This window comes from Thunnus thynnus, chromosome 8, assembly GCF_963924715.1.
Source record: "Thunnus thynnus chromosome 8, fThuThy2.1, whole genome shotgun sequence".
Classification (NCBI taxonomy): Eukaryota; Metazoa; Chordata; class Actinopteri; order Scombriformes; family Scombridae; genus Thunnus; species Thunnus thynnus.
Window position 1 is genome coordinate 11810560 of NC_089524.1, and position 19926 is coordinate 11830485.

At 39.1% G+C, this 19926-nt stretch overlaps 1 protein-coding gene across 2 annotated transcripts; it reads left to right on the plus strand.

Annotated features, from left to right (window-relative positions):
- The first annotated feature begins 1587 nt into the window (after window positions 1-1587).
- On the plus strand, window positions 1588-19555 carry LOC137187545 (occludin-like). 2 transcript variants are annotated; one of them, XM_067596503.1, is made up of 10 exons: window positions 1588-1743; window positions 2122-2450; window positions 6533-7154; window positions 8089-8280; window positions 9063-9230; window positions 13517-13680; window positions 15663-15881; window positions 16653-16824; window positions 17374-17415; window positions 17690-19555. In XM_067596503.1, exons 3-10 carry the CDS (start codon window positions 6552-6554, stop codon window positions 17786-17788), a joined length of 1659 nt encoding a protein of 552 aa, XP_067452604.1. In that variant the 5' UTR covers window positions 1588-1743; window positions 2122-2450; window positions 6533-6551; the 3' UTR covers window positions 17789-19555. The 2 variants fall into 2 exon arrangements, with proteins under 2 accessions (XP_067452604.1, XP_067452605.1); XM_067596504.1 differs by lacking the exons at window positions 1588-1743; window positions 2122-2450 and having other exon boundaries at window positions 6412-7154.
- Window positions 19556-19926: the final 371 nt, after the last annotated feature.

Below are 19926 nucleotides of genomic sequence, written 5' to 3' on the forward strand. Positions count from 1 at the left end.
TTGATCACATGGGAATATAAAATCTCAAAAAAATATATAGACACTGAAGGGTAAACTGCGCAGAGAGAGACAGCAAAGATTTACACGAGAACAAAACTGATTTTTGTTTGATAATTGTATTAATTCACTGCGGCATGTTTGTAGTCTCTGATGATCTTATGTAGCTGTGTCTGTGAGTCTGTAAATGTTGTAATGGCTCACTAAACTTCCTGTATATGACAGTCTCTGCCTTCCCTGCACCCAGTGCCTGACCCGTCACACCTGACCGGTCACTTGTGTCTTCACACACTCATCCCCACTGTTCCATAAAGCTGTACTGATGCAGTGCAGTGGCAATGAGAAAACATTTCATGAACATTTCAAGGACCTTTTAACCCATAAATCAGTGAGCTACAGACTCCTGTGATCATGAAACTTGTGAAATAGTGATTTTAAAAAAAATCTAATGTAGCAGATTCAACCTTGACTCAGTATTGTTTAGGCAAAAGTTTGTATTTCTCTCTTGAGCTTTGATTCGTCACCTTCTGTGTGCTGAGAACATCAATTAATCTGATATTATTTCTTTCAAAATTCAGGATCTCTGTGTTAATACGTAGCTTTTTTCTCTGCAGTTTCATTTTTTATTCAGAGTAATGGAGCAGGTTTAATTTTTACAAAAACACATCCTTGCAGCTACTGAGGAATGTAGCTGAAAACACTGACACAAAAAAGGGACCTTCCAACTTTGTCTTGAAACAGAGATAAAAGTGAATAAAATAATGACCGGTGCAAACTGGAACAAAGAGGGACTTGTGACCAGCTGTGAAAACAAATAAAAGGTCAAGTACTTATTGTAAATGAGAGATAACCACTGAATAGTGGAATAACATGTTGGTCATCTATTGTCTTGGTTAAACAAGTGTAAAACACTAAATCATCAAGTAGTTCAAGTGTTGAATTACTTACGCAAATATTTTAAGATTTGATAAAGCCCCACTTTTAAATGTTTGACCTCAGGAATTCAGTTTTTCAAGTTTTCTTGTGCATCATTGAACAGCATCTCTGTTAGGTCAATGAGTTGTAGGCTAATGAACCACATTATCTGCATAGATTTATCAATGAAATTGGAAGGTTTCAATTGGTAATTTTCCAGTTTTATTTTTCCAATATCAACAGAGCATTTTAACAAAAAACATGAACCCCCAACTTCTTGAACAACTATTCACTTTCACCAAAATGAACACTAACTGACTGTTCAAGAACTATATTGTCTGGCGGAAGACTATCATTATGATGACGGTTATCATTTATTTATGTATTTTATCATCAGTGTTGAGAGTAATGCGTTACAAAGTAACGCGTTAGAGTACTCAGATTACCTGTTTGTTGCTACGAGTAACGTGACGCGTTAGTTTTGCAATCTAAGTAATCAGTTACTTCGTTACACTTTCAAATAAGCAATCCGTTACCAGTTATGTATCACTAAGGATGTAATTCCCCCTTCCGACCACAATGTGGGTTGCAATAACAGAGTGGCGCTGTCCGTCTTTCGGCTCGTTGACTCCATGGAAAATGAAGAAACAGAAGCAGTGATTCAATTAACTTCGCTGAAAAATATGAGATATTCATGTCTTTTTTTATGTTTGTGGTGAATGAAACTCGCAAGACTTTTCTTTGTTCGAGTTGATATTCATCTGCTGGCCTTCAGTAAGTTTGTTCCTGACATTTATTCAGCTGTTTCCTCGCTGTGGAACCGGATGAACGGTAAGAGACTGTTTTATCTCTGAATTTTTGTCTCGCACCTCTAAACGGTCATATTCATAACATAACTTTATTGATAATCTCACCACGCAATAATTTTGGTAATAGTAATTGAAAATAACAAAAACGAACAGCAACTACAACATAAACTAACGTACTGCTCTGTCTCCTGTATTCGTAACGCAAAAGTAACGTTACTCTAGAGTTACTTTTCTCCGTAGGTAACGGTTAACGCTGTAACGTAAGGAGGTGCTTTTTAATGGCAGTAATGTTGTAATGTAGCGGGTTACGCGTTACCCAACACTGTTTATATCATTTATTTGCCTCAAATGTGATCAAAATGGGTATGTATATTTGTCCTGTGTTCTGAATATTTAACAGCACAAAGCCTGACCTCTGGCGGTTGAAACCCGGCCGTTTGGCGGTGTTGTGCGGCTGCCTCATTACCGCGGACTGTTCAGAAGCTGTTGGCTGTGAGGTGACCGTTGTCTCTCTGTGTTTCTCTGCCCGGGACAGACGTCCGAAGCGGAGAAAAAAAACGACTTTTAAAGTCAGCCTCAGATAAAGAGGTTTTCCTGAACATTAACTGAGACATAGGTGTTTTTTTTTGGCGGACACATATTTTTTCTTAACTGCTCCAAACTTTAAGAAAAAGGAGTTTCCAAGGAAGCCGGGACGGGCAGTTGTTATTCCTCCTCAGCGATCCTCAGGTAAGATGGAGAAAGGTGATTTTAATTGCAGGCTTTACTTTTTTTCAACAGTCTTTAACAAAAAAATAAACGTGCACAAAGTGCTTTTGTTCATTTTTCTTAAAGTCGCTGCTGTTGCCTGAAGAAACTTAGAGTTTTCTGAGTGAAGAAAACATTTGTAACGGTTGATTGTAAAGTCGTCAGGTGGAAACTCATCTTGTTTTACAGTCTCTTCACGCTTTCTAACAACATTATTGCGCTTCTGATGCTGTTATTGATAATATAAAGAAGCCAATCAACAATTATTTATTTCAGAAATGTACTATGACCAAACTGACATCAAGGAAAACTTACGTCCATAACGGTAGCCTATATTAATATAATATCTGATAGCTTTTTGATTTAACTGTGGCTTGAAATAACTAGCTACATATTAGCCTAAAACATTTAACCTATATCAACAAACCGTAATCAATAACAATCAAAAAAGTAGCCTAACCCTACCACCAAACATCACAGCAGGTTCATAGCTTTTCTGTGATTTCAGCTCAGTGTTTCCTGATGATGGTGTTAAAGGTGTTTACACTTTAACTGATTGTAAACACAGTAGTAAAACACCCATAAATAAATGAACTCAAAGATGTTTGTTTAGTATCTGTAATTTACACAGTTAGAAGAAATGAATATTGTGCATGAATGTCTCTTTATCCGTCAAGTATAGATTTTTTTAGTGTTGTAGACTGCGAGCCAATGACTCATTAATTACACTCACTAGGTACATCTGACTTAATTAAAACTAATATAGTCTAATATAACAGTCTTGCAATAAATCTTATCTTCATGAAGGTTAATAAGGTCAGTTTTTGTTAGACTGTTTAGAGAGGTGCTGGTTGACTTTATGGTCATTTTGAAAGCTACCCTCATTGATATAAATGGGGTGGACAAAATATTTGAAACACCTTCCAGTATACTGCAGTGGAATTGAAGAGCACCACAGACTTCCAAAATTAATATATAGTTGAATCAGCACCTCTCTAAAACAGTTCAAGTTTTTGTGTTACAGTGCATTTGGTACCTAAAACATTTGCAACTGAATAAACAACAGGTGTTTTTTTTCCCCAGAAGTTTTACTAAGTCCAGGAGATTTTTCAGTGGGGTGTTTTTTTAGGTAGGGAGTCTTGGCTGACTCCTGCGGGTGTCCCTGTGGGTCCCAGCCTACATGGGGCAGGGCCGTAATTGTTTTTGACAGATGTGAGACATGTGACTGTATGACTGGAATTCCATTATCAGAAACAGATGATAAGAGTCTCTGTGTTGTAGCGGAGTTCAGGCTGCGGCTGGTGGGTGTCTGACCTGACCTGTGGCCAGAACGCTGCACTTTCTGTCCAGCTTGAAAATGTGATTTGTGAGCCAACTTTAGACAAACACCACTATACTACTACTATTACCACTACTACTACTGTTACTCCTTTTATTGTTGCTCTGTTGTTGCTTCTACTGCAATGTTATCATAAAAGTATGATGCCCTGTTTTCAGGAAACTGTTTGCTGTTTAATAATTAATAGGCTTCCCCTTAATGAGCAAATGATCCAAAGGAATCTTTGTAGTTTTGTGGGCTTTAATAATCAGTATCCATAACCACCTGCTTTAATAACCACCTGTACATCCTCCTTGTACAGGTGCTGAGTCTATGGTTGTGACTCACGATTATTTTCATTATAGATTAAAGTGCTGATTATTCTTTTAATTAAATGGTCTATAAAATATCAGAAAGTTGTGGGAAATACCTATTACACTCGTCTCATTTTGTCCGACCAACAGTCCAAATCCAGAAGATATTAAGTTCATTAAAATCTTCAGACAAGGACAAGCGGCTAAATTCATAGATTTGAGAAGCTGAAACCATGAAATATTTGGCATTTTTGCTTGATTAAAGATTTAAACAACTGAACAATTATCAAAATAATTGCCTAATTGATTAATTGACTGACACAACGCTCCTTTTAAAATTTGTACTTTATTCTACAGGAAAAGTACACCATCTCAAACTCAAATTGTCTTTTCATCAGGTACAGAGGAATCAAATATTTAGATTTTGAAGACTTCACTCAAGATTTCACTGTATACCTGACTGAAAGGAAATTTGGGCTTGAAAGGTGCTTTTCTTATGTAATAAAGAAGACATTTCAAAAATCACAGTTGTGCAGCAGAAAATAAACAAGAACCCACTGGCTGACGGACAGCCTGTTGACCAACAATAAAGGACACCTGACACCGCTGCGCAAAACATACCCATCCACCTGTCCTCCCCTCTTTCTGTGTCTCCTGTCTAACTTCACTCAGGAGCAGCACAGAGGAGCTGTTGTTTGGTCCTCCCTGGACAGTGCCCCAATTTTCTTTTTTTCTTTTTTTTTTTTTACCCTGACTCCATGGCAACACTATTCCCGTGACGAGCAGCCTTGACTTTTTCCCCTCCTGCTCCCAAAACAAAGGCAAGAAGTTATCGAGGGAGGGGGTAGAGGGGCAAGCAGAGAGTCGGAGACAGGGGAATTGTACGGGGGATGAAGTATATGGAGGAATGAGGGGGGGAATAATAGGAAGGTGTCTGGGATGGAGGCTCTGAGGCGAGACTTCTTCTGCCATGTGTGCCAGAGCCCCATAAAGATAGAAGAGTTATTACCCCGGACTGTAGACTATGGGCACTGCCAGGGACGTCTCTCTGTCTGAATGTCTGTGCATTCTGGCTTTCGAGCTCCCTCACAATCCTGCCTAAGTGCCCGAACTGGAGCAAGATGTAGATGAAAAAAGTGTTTTTGTTGTTTAAATCAGGACTGTGGTGCCACTGGAAGACAGAGTTCAGTAAAACAGACTACTAGGCTTTGACTAGAGCTGAAACAATTAAACGATTAGTCAGTAGACAAAATAAATTGGCAACAAATTTAATATCAATTCATCATTGAAGTCATTTATCAAGCAAAAATGCGAAAAGTTCTCTGGTTCCACCCTTTTTAAAGCAAAGATTTACTGCGTTTCTCCTTTTTATATCTTTGTAAATTGAATATTGTTTAGTTTTTGAACTATTGATCAAACAAAACAAGAAATTTGAAGATGTGACCTTGAGCTCTGGGATCATGTGCATTTTTCACTATTTCATGACACTTGATAGAATAAATGAAGAATAATACACAAATCAATAATGAAAATAATCGTTAGTTACAGCCCCATAATCACTGAATTATTTGCTGTTACCTGGTGCATTAACAGATGATGTGTCACATTGTGTTTAATAACACATTACACACAGCACTGTGTTCATATTAGACTGAGATTACAGCTAGCAAGTAAGAAAAAAGTAAAAAGATGCATTAATGTTCTCATTGTTTGTCCTGTAGAGTAACTCTGCTCTGTTGTTTACTTGCCTTTTCATTCAAACTGCCCACTCCCTGAATGACTCGGTGTAGAAGAATGGGCATTGTTAAGTCGTACACACTGTGGCTTTGCATATCTCTGTAAGATTTGTAACAAAAAAAAGAGCAAAAAAGCGATATGAAATGTTCAAAGTCTGGCTGGGCATTGTGTGGGCTGGAGAAAGACTCCCACTGCCTGTGAAGACGCAAAAAGGAAAGTATTGTTGTTTGGCTGCACTCCCCGTCCTGGTACTGGCATCTCCACAGTGATTGAGACTTTGCTGGTTCAGAGAACTCAAAGCTAAGGTCATTCCTCTAATATTTCATTTTTATCTTAATGTAAAAAAGCAGGCTTTATCTAGTTCATGATATGAAAAGCGATACACTTTCTTCCCTCTGTAAAACCTAATTTACTCAACCTGACCAGAAGAGAAAATTGCACAAACAAGCTTCACATGTACCTTCATAAATCACACTGCCTTGGAAATAGTAAAACATTTACACTGATCTGTTACTAAGCCTCATTACCAAAGACAGTCACGCCTAACTTTCCTGTATCTTGACGTAGCATTACTCATATCAGTGCTGCTGAAAAACAGAGCAGCACAGCCCTTCCTAGTTGGCGCAGGTCATTTGCTGAGATTTTGGGTCCAAGGATTGTCCACAAACTCTTTGTTTTGTTGTTTTCGTTTACAGTTTCGGACATCTTTCAGCAATGTTTGACAAGCAGAACTACGACAGTCCGCCTGTCTACAGTCCTCCTTTCACCTCACCATCCAACCACGGCTTTGTTCCACCAGGCAGCTTTCATGCTCCTCAGAGTGATTACAACGCGTACCCACCTCCGCCGGGCTCTTACTACATTGAGGAAAAACCGCAAAACTTCTACAAATGGCTGTCACCTCCTGGGATCATCAAAGCCATGATGGCTACAGTGATCGTGCTGTGTGTGGCAATATTTGCCTGCGTGGCCTCCACTCTCATGTGGGACATGCAGTATGGATATGGAATGGGTTATGGCTCTGGGTTGGGCTATGGCAGTGGATACGGCGGAGGATACGGCGGGGGCTACGGCGGAGGCTACGGCGGGAGCTACGGCTCAGGATACGGTGGTTATGGGGGTTATGGAGGCTACGGTGGCTACGGCTCCTACATTTCACCCTACTCAGCCAAAACTACAATGCTTGCCATGGCAGCCATTAACTTCATAGGGGCGCTGGCATTCTTCATTGCTAGCTTCTCTAAGTCCAACACCGTCCGCAGCAGGAAGTTCTTTCTGGCTCTCCTGATAGCCAGCATCTTAATGGGTGTCCTGCAGGTAATACTCAGTTACATTGTGTGGTCTATGTTAAAGCCTTTCCACTTCTCTGTTGTTTATGCACTCTTCAACGACCTCTGTGTGGACATAAACCAGTGGTGATTCATTCATAAGAGTACAAAACATTTCTGTATACAAGAACAAAAGATAAAATGCTGTGCAAATCACAACGGTCTCCAAGTAGAACTCAGATTCAGTCTAAAGACTCCCTTCTTCAAGAAATGTGTGGAATGAGAACTCCTGCCTCTTGGCCACAGTTAGGTAGCACTGTTTTCTCTGCTGTAATGTTGTTTGGATTCTTAATACAACAATATCAGCTTGTGCTTCATCCTCTACAGTGAAGTCATTTCTCATACATTTAACAGCTTTTTTATAGAGAAACAGCTCAAATTTTTAAAAATCCAGAAAAGAAAGAAATATGCAAAACCACCATTCTCATTGTTGTAAGGAACAATGAAACATAAATTGGAATTCATTTTCAGTCTGCTGTTGTTTTCTGCATTAGCAGAGCATCCTTCTACTGAAGCATCTCACATTTATGTTTAATATTTGGAAGTTTCCATCCCATGTGCCAAATAAAATTGTTGTAAACTTATGAACTTTCAAAACCAGTCACATAACTCTGTAATGATATGATATTCCCTTATACAGTCCTAAACCATTGCACAGTTACACTCTGTTCTGAACCCAATGTTCCACCAAAGGTTTGTTAGTCCAAAGTAAAAAAAAACTCCTCGTTGTACTTTACCTTTTGCACTTACAGTATGTTCAGCTAATCACTGGGTTGATGGTTGCTGCTATATAACTGACCTCATTTGATTTGATATTGTTGTCTTAGTTACATTTCAATTGAGCACTGAGGAATACTTATGTAAGTCTTTTTAAATAAGAGACTTTTATGGTTGTCAATGTACTAACTCTGTGTCTTTCACAGGGCATCATAACCATTGTCTATATCGTTGGGGTGAACCCAATGGCCCAAGGATCCTCCAGCATGATGTACAATCCAATGCTCATGATGTGCCAGAACCTCTATCAGACCAGCTATTCCCAGATGGGAGGAGTGGGAGGCTTCCCCATATACAACCAGTACCTCTACCATTACTGCTTTGTGGACCCTCAGGAGGTTTGTAGCTTTTTCTGTGGATATTTTGTAGATATGAAGGGTTGGATCAGTTGTTGATGTGACACCACATCTCCCAGACTCTATATATATGCATGTAGTAGATAAAGTAGTCTAACGATGGTCTTGTTAATATTCATAACATTATGTTAAATAGATCAGGCTCTAATAGTAACTGTAATAATAGCTCTAAAAATATCAGAAGATAGTGGAATTTTCCCATCACAATTTCTCGCCTTCATATTTCTTGTTTTGTCCGTCGAACAGTCCAGATCGGAAAGACATTAATAATATAAACAAAGAAAAGCCGAAAATCCTTACATTTGGTGGACCTGATCAGCTACTTGAGAATTTGTACCAGTCTCTGTCCTCTATCGCTTGATTGTCTTGCCTCGGATGAAAGCGTCTGCCAAATGACTAAATGTAAATGTAAGCTGGAACCAGCAATGTTTTTTCATTTTTGCTCATTAAATTACTCATTAGTTGATCATCATATTTGTTGTTGATATAAATGTAATGGAATAAATAAATGTAATGGAAACGCTTGATTTTACTTGCGTCACGAGTATATTACAGCTTCTCATATTAACAGCCCTTTATTTTTTTGTAATGTAATTTCTTAACTTTAAGAATTTGTTACATTCATGGTACATGGCGCCACGAATTGTTGTAATGACGTCACACGTGTATTTTGTGTACATCTTGTACCAGAATAACCCAGCCTTATCTCAGAACTTATCTTCTTGAGAACTTGAGATTTTATTCCCATGTTCTTGCTTTCCCAGGGGGTTGCCATGGTGTGTGGATTCCTGATTGTCATCGCCTTGGGTGTTGCGGCTTTTTTCGCACACAAAACTAGAGGGAAGATCTGGCGCTACGGGAAACCCAACATCAACTGGGATAGGCCTCTTGTTGATGGGAAGGCCTCAGAGGGCAGAGATGTAGAGGACTGGGTAAGAGACAACAGGACGGTAATCACAGCTAAATAAATCTGGATTTACATGGGATTTACAAACAAAAATCACATTTTGACCCTAACTGACCCAGAGTTTTTGCATGCACAGCTTGCAGTCATTTGAACAGGGTCGGAGGGAGTTTAAATCCAGCCTTAGGAAAGGTTGATGGAATACAATGTTCACTGATTTGATTAGATGATGAAATTTATTTTTTTTCCTGTATAGTAGATTTCAGCCAACAAAACTGATTGACATACGCTTTTCCCCATCTGTCACCGAATTGTGTGACTTGTTGGTATGTGGGAAATTAGTTTCCACCTGTTTTTACAATACAAAGTAAGTAAGCACGTAGGTAATGAGTCATGTAGTCATCCCACTTCGGTAGTCATCAGTTATAAAGATTGGTTAGGTTGATTGTGGTGATGCAGAGCAGCAAAATAGCCAGACTGAGACTTGCTCAATCCCAAGGTTGGTTTGTTATTGCTATTTCTGACACACTATATTTGTGCTGTATTTCCTGATAGACTTTGTAATGTTGTGTACCAGTTCACATCTCTCATATGTTTTTTCATTGCTTGTATTTATGAGCTGAAAGTCCAAAAAGGGTGTCATATATAGATCTTTATCACTTTATAGCATCCAGAGGGAAACAGTAAGACTACCGTACCAGTGTTTCCTCTGACAGAGTCACTTTGTTCAGGGTCAGGGCTGATAGCAGTCAGTGCCTGTTTGCTCATGGTCTACTACCTGGTTTCACTCTGAGTAATCATTAACTACCTCAGAAGATAGCGAGCAAGCAGGTAGTTTCTAGAGAGCCTGCCTCAGGTTTTTAAATGTGGGACTGTTATCTGAAATATGGATTGATTATTGACTTCAACTGCCACTTTTCAAATGATGCCTGTTTCATAGACTGAATGACAGAGATATAACAGTATGCTAATGTACTATAGCAAAAAAATGTAATTGATAAACAGCAGTATTGAAATCTGAGACTTTGCAGATGGTGTTCACATTTCAAAAGGCTCAGAGGGGCGTAACATTTGCAACAAGTTTGCAGCGCCAGCGTATCTGTACACATAAAGGACTCAGAATCAATAGCTTATCTCACCTAAAGAAGAACTAATCAGACATGGTGTTATATTTGATTATATAGAGCTGTTTGTTTTTGAGAGGGGTTGTCATTGGATGGTATCGTGCACACAGAGGTGTGGAGTCAGAGCAGACGAGAGTAAATGAGTCAAGCCCAGAGTGAATCCTGTGACTAGCACTAGTGTCTATAAATGGAGCCATGCTCACTGATGTCATCAGATTTATTGTAAGTACAGTAGTTAAGTTTAAGTAGTTAAGTTTACTGCTACTCTATTTAGACATTTAACACGTCTTGACATTCAAGTGTGTAAGAGATACGTTTTGAATTTTTAAAGCTGCGCAAAAGTTTTCATGACTGTCAGGTCATTATTTATTCAAGCTAGTCAGTGTCAAAGATTGAAATATGTATGTAGGCTGTGGCACATATATGACTTTGCTGTTTTAAGACTGTAATCTGTAGAATCACAGGTTCAAAGTGTGCAGTTATTGTATGGCCACTATAGCTGATATACATCTTCTGTCTTTGTTATAGCTTCAATAAACAGGTGTGGTGTGTTAGAGTTGGCTCATCTGTCCTCATTTTCCTCATTTTTCAAATCTTCTACACTGTACTGATTATTTTTTCTTCGTTGCTGCACTACCTGCAAATCAGTGCCACAAAATGAGTCATCAGGCTTGTTTGGCTCCTTTAAACACAAGGCCAGTGACAGTCTAAGGCTGTAGTTGGTTTGAGATTGGACCATCTCTGTTGCTGAGCTCAGGGAGGCCTGGCTCACTCTGATGACCTCACACACTGGCCTCATTCAGCTCGCCCAGGGGGGTTGCATTGTGTCTGCTGCATGAGGTCATCAGAGTCGGTTTCTGCAGGGCTGTCTGTGTGCTGGAAATGCTGAATTGCTGCACAGATGTAGAGCGTAGGCATCTGGGGCTGGTTTCATAGACATGGGTTAAAACATCAAAATAGAGAGAGAACGTGATTTTAAGCATATAATGTTATAGTTTGGACGTTTAACATGTTACAATAATGTTATATTAAAAAACAAAATGTTGGTGAACCATTAATGACAAAGGGTTTGTGGTTTTTCTTTTTTTCAGTAGTTTTGCTGTAGCATTCAATGTATCTTCTCTTATAAATCTTGGTTACTGCTGCTCATTAAAGCTAGTTGTAAAAACTGTTTTGTGCAATTTGCAACACACAAGTAGCATCGTCTTCAGTGAAGCACAGGCCTGCAGTTAAGAGCGTTTTTTATTATTCAAGTGGACATTTTACGGCTTACATAAATCTCTATCCTTGCTTTTCTCGCTCTTAACATCATGTCACTTCCCCTCTTCTTCTACTTGTCCTTGATTTCTGTCTTGCTCCATCATGATGCTGCTTCCCCCACTTCTTTTATTACACATGCTCTTCTCCCTCACTTTGCCTTCTCCATGCCTTTCTGCTTCCCTTTGTTTCCCCTCCCTCGTCGACATCCAGCGCTCTGTCCCCCCCTGCCTCTCCATCTTTGCCTCCTTGCTTTGCTTCACCAGGTTCAAGTATCTCAGACATTCTTACTGTGCTTACATAGTCTGTTCATGGTGCAGCAGCCGCTGCGCTGCTCACTGAGAGGCCATTGTTGGGATTGAAGCTGCACTCTTCAAACGGGATTCTCCTGCAGCTGCAAGGAGGGTAGCTCTCCCCCACCCAAGCGCTCCAACAACTATGATTGTTGTTTTTTGGGAGCTAAGCTGATATTTTCCTCTGCTCCTGCACTGTGAGGAATTTAGGAGATTGCTCCGTAATGCAGCATTCAAGAAGCAGGGGAGTGGAGGTTTCATAAGAGTTTTATATAGTGGGGTATTAGTGAGTTCTTAATTCTAACCTGGGCTTGAAATGGATTTTTGGCTCACTTGCCAAAGGCTGGTAAATTAAAAAATGTAAGGAGTGTGTTTTACCACGCAGAATATATACATTTTAGACAAGTAAAGAAAATATTCATACATTCGTGTGCAGGTGTATTAAATGTCAGATGTCTTATTTCAGAGGAACATTATCCTGCAGATTACTCCTGCTCAGGACATTTTTATTCACTAGTGTGATATTTAATGTAATATACAGAAACATGTCACCTCACCAGTCAGCACCAGTGATATCAGTGATAGCCCATATACAAAGGCACATACTTTGTGAGTAGAGTTTGAGCTTGATTTAAAACCTGCTCGCTCATTTATACAATAGATGATTTTAGTTTTACTTTCTCTTTTTTGTTTTTAGGAGCCTCAATACCTTCAGTTTTTACTAACATTAAGCCAGTTAGTCATCAAAAACAATAGCTACCATGTTGTGTAGAGGTCTCGTAAAAGGAATCTAATGATTGATAAAGTTACTGGTCTCACAGTAGAAGAAACGGTGACCACCCCCGAAGCCTTCATTGTGAGGAATTCTCTCATGCAGGCTCTCTGGCCTCACAGGAAGACTTGGTAATACAGATTAAGGCAAATGTTTTCACATGACGGACACTGTTTCCTTTTGTTTGAATAAAGAAAAGAGGAACACATCCGTCCCAGGTGTTCATGAAGACATAAGACAACAGATAGAAGTGAAAGCCAAGATTCAGTTACTGTCCATTGTCTTCTGTGTGTATGTAATATCTTTATGATTAATCTTTTAAGGTCAGAAGGTTATCAGAAACAGGCTTAGCATATGGGGAAATGCTACAAACAATGGCATTCGGTTTATTTAAAATTAGTGTTGAGTGTGTTTTACAATGAACCTTAAGTCATCCTTTGTTTTAGTTCTCTGGAACTTTTCAGGCACGGTGAACCAAGCAGATAACCATCATTTCATTAAGGAGCTGGACTGTGCCGTCCAATTACGTGCCCCGCTGCTCTCTCAAACTTTAAGGACTAATTACCAAACCTTTGTCTGTGCTGTGGAAATAGCTTTCCTTTCTCATTTAAAGGTCACTGCTAATGTTTAAACTGTCCAAATAAATTCCTTTTCAACAATGTAAAGTGTAATAACACTGTCCTGTTTGTGGCTGTGCAGGTCATTTAAACGTGTCAGTTAAGATATAAGGAAAAGAAGAATAATGGATTTATAAGCAGGATGTCAGTCAGAAAATGAGCCTGTGGTGAGGTTTGCTCTTTGTGAGTGTTTCAGTTGTTTGTTTGTGTTTGCTGAGTCTGTTCCTTCTGTTCTTTCCTGCCTGCTGTAGGTGAACAATGTGGAGGAAAGCCACAGTGTTCAAGACGCCCCAACTCTGTTGGTGTCAGAGAAAGCAGGCGGACTGCTCAACGCTTCAGCCAACAGTGTCATCTCCTACTCCCCAGCCAAGGTGGACAGCAGCTCCTTTAATGGGGACACGTACGACAACAACCAGTGAGTCCAGAGCCCGATTTAAATGTTTCGAAACACTCTTAATAAATACTTAAGCTGTGAATGTCTTTCTGTTGAGGTAGATGTGTGAAAATCCAAAAACAGAAATTGACAGTTTTTTATATACACAGTGCTTTAAGTTCTCAGACACCATGTCTGATTTCAGGATTAGAACAGTTTTAAATTCATATAATACTTAATTCAATACACTGTACACATTTACTCCTGGACAATTTTTCAGGCTCACATATATTTTCTTGCTTTAATCCCTCTATTCAACTTCTATCAAGGAAAAAGCAGCATCCTTTTAGTCTTTATACTGTAAAGGTTCCAAACAAAACCTCAAAACACGTGACACAAGCGATATCTAATCACTGCTTTGTTTTAAAACCCATGAAAATATATTGCCCCACCCACAGTAGAGAGCTGTGTTTGTGTGACCTTTGAGCCCTTGTTGGATTAACTTTTCCTTGTTTTTTTTTTTTTTCTCTCATGTTCATTGAATTCCCAGAGGAAGGGAAAAGGCAGCATGTTTGTGAAGTAGTGTATTTGCTTTTCTTCAATGATTTCTGAAGCACGCTGTTTGTGTTAATGTCCTCAAGACTGCAGTGTGTGTGTGTAAAGTTTTGTCAAGTACTCCTCTCTTTACAGTTTCTTAACATCTCAGTACCTTTGAAAAACAAGTCCATCTCATATTTCTGAATGATCTTACTGCACTGTTAACTAAATAAAATAACCAAATCATTTAATTTTGTACTCAGCAACGTAAGGATTTTGAGGGAGTTCAAAGTACAAAATGGGATCACAAAATAATCATTGCTGCCATTTCATAAGCAGAAAAATGTTAGCCTGAGGACCTGCAGTGTGCCCAGTTGTTGACGTAATGAAGCCCTGTTTTTGTAAGAACTTGTAATATCTGCTCCGCTGGATTTGGATTCCTCTTCAAATCCCTACAAACCTACAAAATTGAGCATGTCTCCCCCTCTTGTTATGAAAGAGCTGCACCTGATTCCTGGTCACTTGGAGCCATCCACATGGTACAGAGTCAAATTACAGGGTGCAAGCAACAATAATCATTAGTGGTTCACACTGTCTACCTTCATCCATATGGCATCAGTCTAACCCATATCAGTAAATATTTGTTATGTTTAGTCATAGTCTCATATAACACCACTCCTAAAGATAGTGGTGTTATTTGGGTCATGATGTTCTTGGAGTAAATTGTCTGTTTCTTAGACTGTCAAGGAAATTACAGATTTACCCTGTAAAAACTTAACTGTACTTTAACTGTACTTAACTGTACTAGATCCCGTAAACTTAACTGTACTTTAACTGTACTAGATCCCGTAAACTTAATTGTACTTTTACTGTACTTAACTGTACTAGATCCTGTGTAGAATCTCACTGATAATTTGTGTTGAAACAAAAGTCAGTACGACCCTTATATCCCTCTAAACACAGCAAGGAGGCCTTTCAAGACATAAAACACCAGACTAGACATACATTGTCTCTATACAAGTACGTATCTAAAAGTGTTAAGTCAAGAGTGACTCAGCGCTTTTGGAAACATTCAATCCTTGTTTATTCAGGCACTTTGGCCAAAGGTGTTGTTACAGTATTTGACGCAGTAGCTGTTAGTCCGTTACTTTTAAATTGACACTACGTCTTTTATTCTCTTTTACTGTTTTTGTTTTTGCTTTTAACAGTGTCTTTCCTGCTGCTCTGTTGTTATTGTCGTTCCTTTTGCCATTTTGTTTATCGATGTGAGGTGTCTTTGAGTGCCTTTTAAAAGCACTGTATAAATAAAACATTATTATTTAAGACAAATGTTTCCATATAAAATGTTTCTAAGAGCTTTAAGAGCATAGTTGCCGTTCTAGATTTTTCTAGGTTTTTATTTTACTCTGGTCTTAATGAAGAAGACTTTCTAGGACAGTTGAAGAGGTCTTGTCTAATCTTCTCATGTCTTTGTTGCTGACCCGCAGATACTCAGAGCAGACCACCAGCCGACCATCGGATGTCTTCTCCCACGGTGGAAGGACCAGCTCTAGTCCTTCAGAAGAGACAGGCGGAGGCCGTAAACCTTCTGCCAACAGGGGCAAGAGACGCAGACGTAACCCCGAGCTGGATGAGTCTCAGTATGAGACGGAGTACACCACAGGAGGAGAGACAGGCAACGAACTCGACCCAGAGGAGTGGGAGAGGTGAGATTTAAGCTTCCACGACTGTACAGCTGTATCTCTGAGCTGCTCATACACCGTCTGGATTAGAGATGGAAATGTCTTTAGCAAAGAACACAGCATGTAGATTGCAGTCAAATACTATTGCTCCCTTAGGACCAGACCTAAATTCTCTGATTTGAATGAATAACTGTAAGCTCAGAGAATCAGCCTCACACGAGAGTGACTTTGTTTACAAGACAATGCAACTACAACATCCTTTGAATAGAACACGCAAGTATAGATGAGCACATAAACAGATGAATAGGGAGCAAAGAAGGTGAATATTAATTCTAACTTTCAGTCAAACATGCAGATGGAAAAAGCTACGTTCTGTATATTCCTCACTCTGTCCAGGAGATTAGTTAATCTCCTGAAGCATGCCATTCCACACTGCTTGTACTGAGGCATAATGAGAGAATTGGGCCAAAGGTACAAAACAGAGGAATCGGTGTAGTTTACGAGAAACTTGTTATATTTGGTTGTTTGGATACACCCTGATTTGGAGACATTTGGAGTGGACCACAACAACCAGCACTCATGTCTCCTTGATCTCTGTGCTCTGTGTTCAGCAGTCTGAACCACAGGGAGTCTGATGACCTCATTGAAGTTTGTAAGGTGTGCTTTTCATGTACAGGAAGTTTTTTTGCAAGTTTATCTCTGATGTTGATATCTGTTTGTCTTTCTCTCCTCTCCAAACTCTCCATACTTTTTGTTCCTTTGCTCCTCCTTGCTCTCCCTCTCCTCTTCCTCCAGCATGTATCCGGAGATAACATCTGATGAACAACGTCATGCCTATAAGAGAGAGTTTGATGCCGACCTTAGGGAGTACAAGCGCCTGTGCGCAGAGATGGACGACATTAACGATCACTTAAACAAACTCAGCCGGCAGCTGGACACACTGGATGAGACTTCTGTCAAATACCAGGTGAGACATACGCAGGACGCAACTCAAAGAGTGATGAGACTGGCATAGCTGAACAGAAAATGTGGTTATGAAAGCAAGATGAGTCTAAATTAAAAATCAGAGCTGCTGTAGGGAAGATCATCCTCATACACTGTAACTAAAATGCTCCAGCTCATGCTCCTTTTTCTTGCTCCTGCTTTACAAGTGCCAAAATTCAGATATTGAAACCCAGAACATTCAGAATTTGCACAATTTCATTTTCAGTTGATGAGTCACTCGTGCTCTTAGTTCAGCCAGATCAAATATCCACCGTATCTGACATTGCTGTACTCTGTGTAGGGATGTTGTGGAAATAAATCTGTCCTCCAACTCACAACTCTTAATGGAAGTGAATAGTTTCAAGTATTAGTTGGATATATTCAGATAGAAACATGTATTTTTTTTTAATCAAAGATAGATAAATGTTTTTATTCAGGTGTCAAACAGAGATGTTGAACAGGAAAAGAAAAACAACATTCAGGTTGAATGTGAGGCTGGCATGATAATAAGTGTATTTTCTTCTTTCATCAGACTGTAGCAGAGGAATATAATCAACTGAAGGACTTGAAGCGGGTGAGGAAACATTTCTGAGTTTACAATTTATAAACCTGCCTGCAAATATAATGCAGATATTTGTGGCAGCAGTGTTACAGAGTTTGTTTTAAACATCCACAGACAAAATGTCATCTATTGTATTATTCTTGGTATTCTTTTGCACATAAAACTTCTGTAATTGATTTGTGCTCACTCTATTATTCTCACTCTATTATTATTTTGAATATATAGTAGAAAAGCAAACATTGTTACACTGTTAAGTAATATTAAATGTGCTCTCTCTCCTCTGTAGACATCAGACTACCAGTCTAAGAAGAAAGAGTGTCGCAGGCTGAGACACAAACTTTTCTACATCAAACGCATGGTGAAGGACTACGACAAGACCCACTAATGAACCCACTGAGTCTCTACGCTCCGCTCTCACAGTTACCATGGTCCACATGATGCCAAGATACACTCCACAATGCTACAAAGACTCTGTGAAAGGCTGAGACCAAAGTTACCTGTACAGCTCCTACACTCACTGGACACACATGGGCACACACACACACACACACACACACACATACACACACACACACACACACACACACACACACACACATAGGGAACATACTGTAAGTTTGAGCAGCTATCCTTGGTAGGACATTGCATTGACTTCCATTCATTGTGGACAGCCTAACCCAAACCCTAATTACCAGTTCACACTTTACCCCTAAACTTAACCAGGACCTCAGAAATGACATTTTGCCTCATTAGGACCACGTCTTGGTCCCCATGAGGACTGCTGGTCCTGAGGAGGTAGGTGTTTATACCAGAAAAGGTCCCAGTGAGGTAACAAAAACACACACACACAAACACACACACACACACAGGGAACATACGGTATGTTAATATTAATGATCTGATCGTTTGTAAGACAGCAGAACTGGATGAAATGACTTTTTAGGGAGAAATGGAAACAGCAGCCTGAGCTGAATCCACTTCCACAGCAAACACTGCCATTTTCTTAAAGGGTCAGCTCATTGTTAGCCATGTGCAGCCACCTGCGAAGATCAGAGGGTGAGGTTGTAGAAAGGTCAACTTAAAGTCACCTGACCTTGAGTCACCTATGATAAGTGTGCTCAGTTTCTGTGATTCTGTTTGCTCTCTAAATTGGAAACTTTTCCGTGTTTTATCTCCAGTTGAGATAAGAGTTGGAGCAGTAATGGGTGAGACGGGTTGCCGGGGTTGTTAGCAAGCAAATGTGTTTCTTTTTAACCCTTTGCATGGCGTTAACTTTGTCAAAAATTACGTTTTGTTGTGCTTGTCTCACCTCTGTGTCAGTGTTGGTTACTAACATCAATATCAGCAGAGTTAACTGCTCTCTTCCAGGACCACATGTATTATTCTAATGTACTGGCTTTATGTCGAAACTAAGATTTTGATACTGAATATCTAAATATAGATGCAGTGAGACCAAAAAGGGGACTTAGTGGCCAATTGTATATTCTTTTAAGGGATCCTGTTTTTACTACATAAACATTAAAACAATGGTTTATGGTTTTTATGTACTGCAGGAATCAAAAGAACAAATTTATAGTATGTATCTGTCTATTAGGTAATTAGCATCTGTGATAATGTTATCTGTTATTTGTACATACTAAAGACACAGTGTTTGTTTTTAATCGGTGATCATTTCAAATATGCTGAATCTATGCAAAATAGTAAAAATATTTAGACTATTTTTATATTTTTCCGTTGTACACCCTCAACACAAACTGGAAAACATGTCTCTCACTGTTCCTGACTGTCTATAAGCTAAGTTCATATTTTCATTAGATTCCTTCTTGGCCGATGAAAAATGATTATGTGCTGATTCCATGTGTGGTGATTATAATAATATAATAATCTACTTCATATGCAAAATGTTATGATCTTGTGTATGTTTTAAAATTGTTTTGGCACCCTCATGATTTGTCATGCATTTGTATTTTTATGAAGAACATTGTTGTCATTTTACAAACCATTTGCGAGCCATTTATTTTTGTATGGATTTATTTTCTCTGATACTATTATAAAGGACCATTTTTTTTGTAACTGTATTCTTCCATAAGGTATGAATGATGTCTAAAAAGTGTTCCATAAGTAATAAACATTTCTAATTCTCTAAAAATGAGTTGCTTCACATTTCACCTCTTTCTGTGCACCTGCTGTTAGTGTCCAGCAGGGAGAGCAGAAGACTTTCTCTCTCTGGGAGCACTGGTGATAAAAGTAGCTGATCACAGTGAGCTAAATGCAAACTGTTACTGCCCTCCACTGGTGAACATCTCTGGAAACCTTTTACTGGAGCTGTTTTTCCATAATACATACTAAGTATTTGTGCTGTTGGTATACAAAAAAGTCATCATTTCATACCGACAGGAAATAAATAATACATCACACTGCAGCCTAACTTAAACTTCACAAGGTGAAAGCATTATACAAAAGATTTAATATATATTATGATGTCTAGCTGTTTCACCACCATCTGCATTTTTTTTTTTTACA

What these genes read in the sequence shown, in the direction of transcription:
- LOC137187545 (XM_067596503.1), top strand. Translation starts at nt 6,552, where the DNA reads ATGTTTGACAAGCAGAACTACGACAGTCCGCCTGTCTACAGTCCTCCT. An exon ending in GACACGTACGACAACAACCA is followed by an intron (nt 13,681 to 15,662) that starts GTGAGTCCAGAG and finishes GCTGACCCGCAG; the next exon opens with ATACTCAGAGCAGACCACCA. An exon ending in GACCCAGAGGAGTGGGAGAG is followed by an intron (nt 15,882 to 16,652) that starts GTGAGATTTAAG and finishes CTCTTCCTCCAG; the next exon opens with CATGTATCCGGAGATAACAT.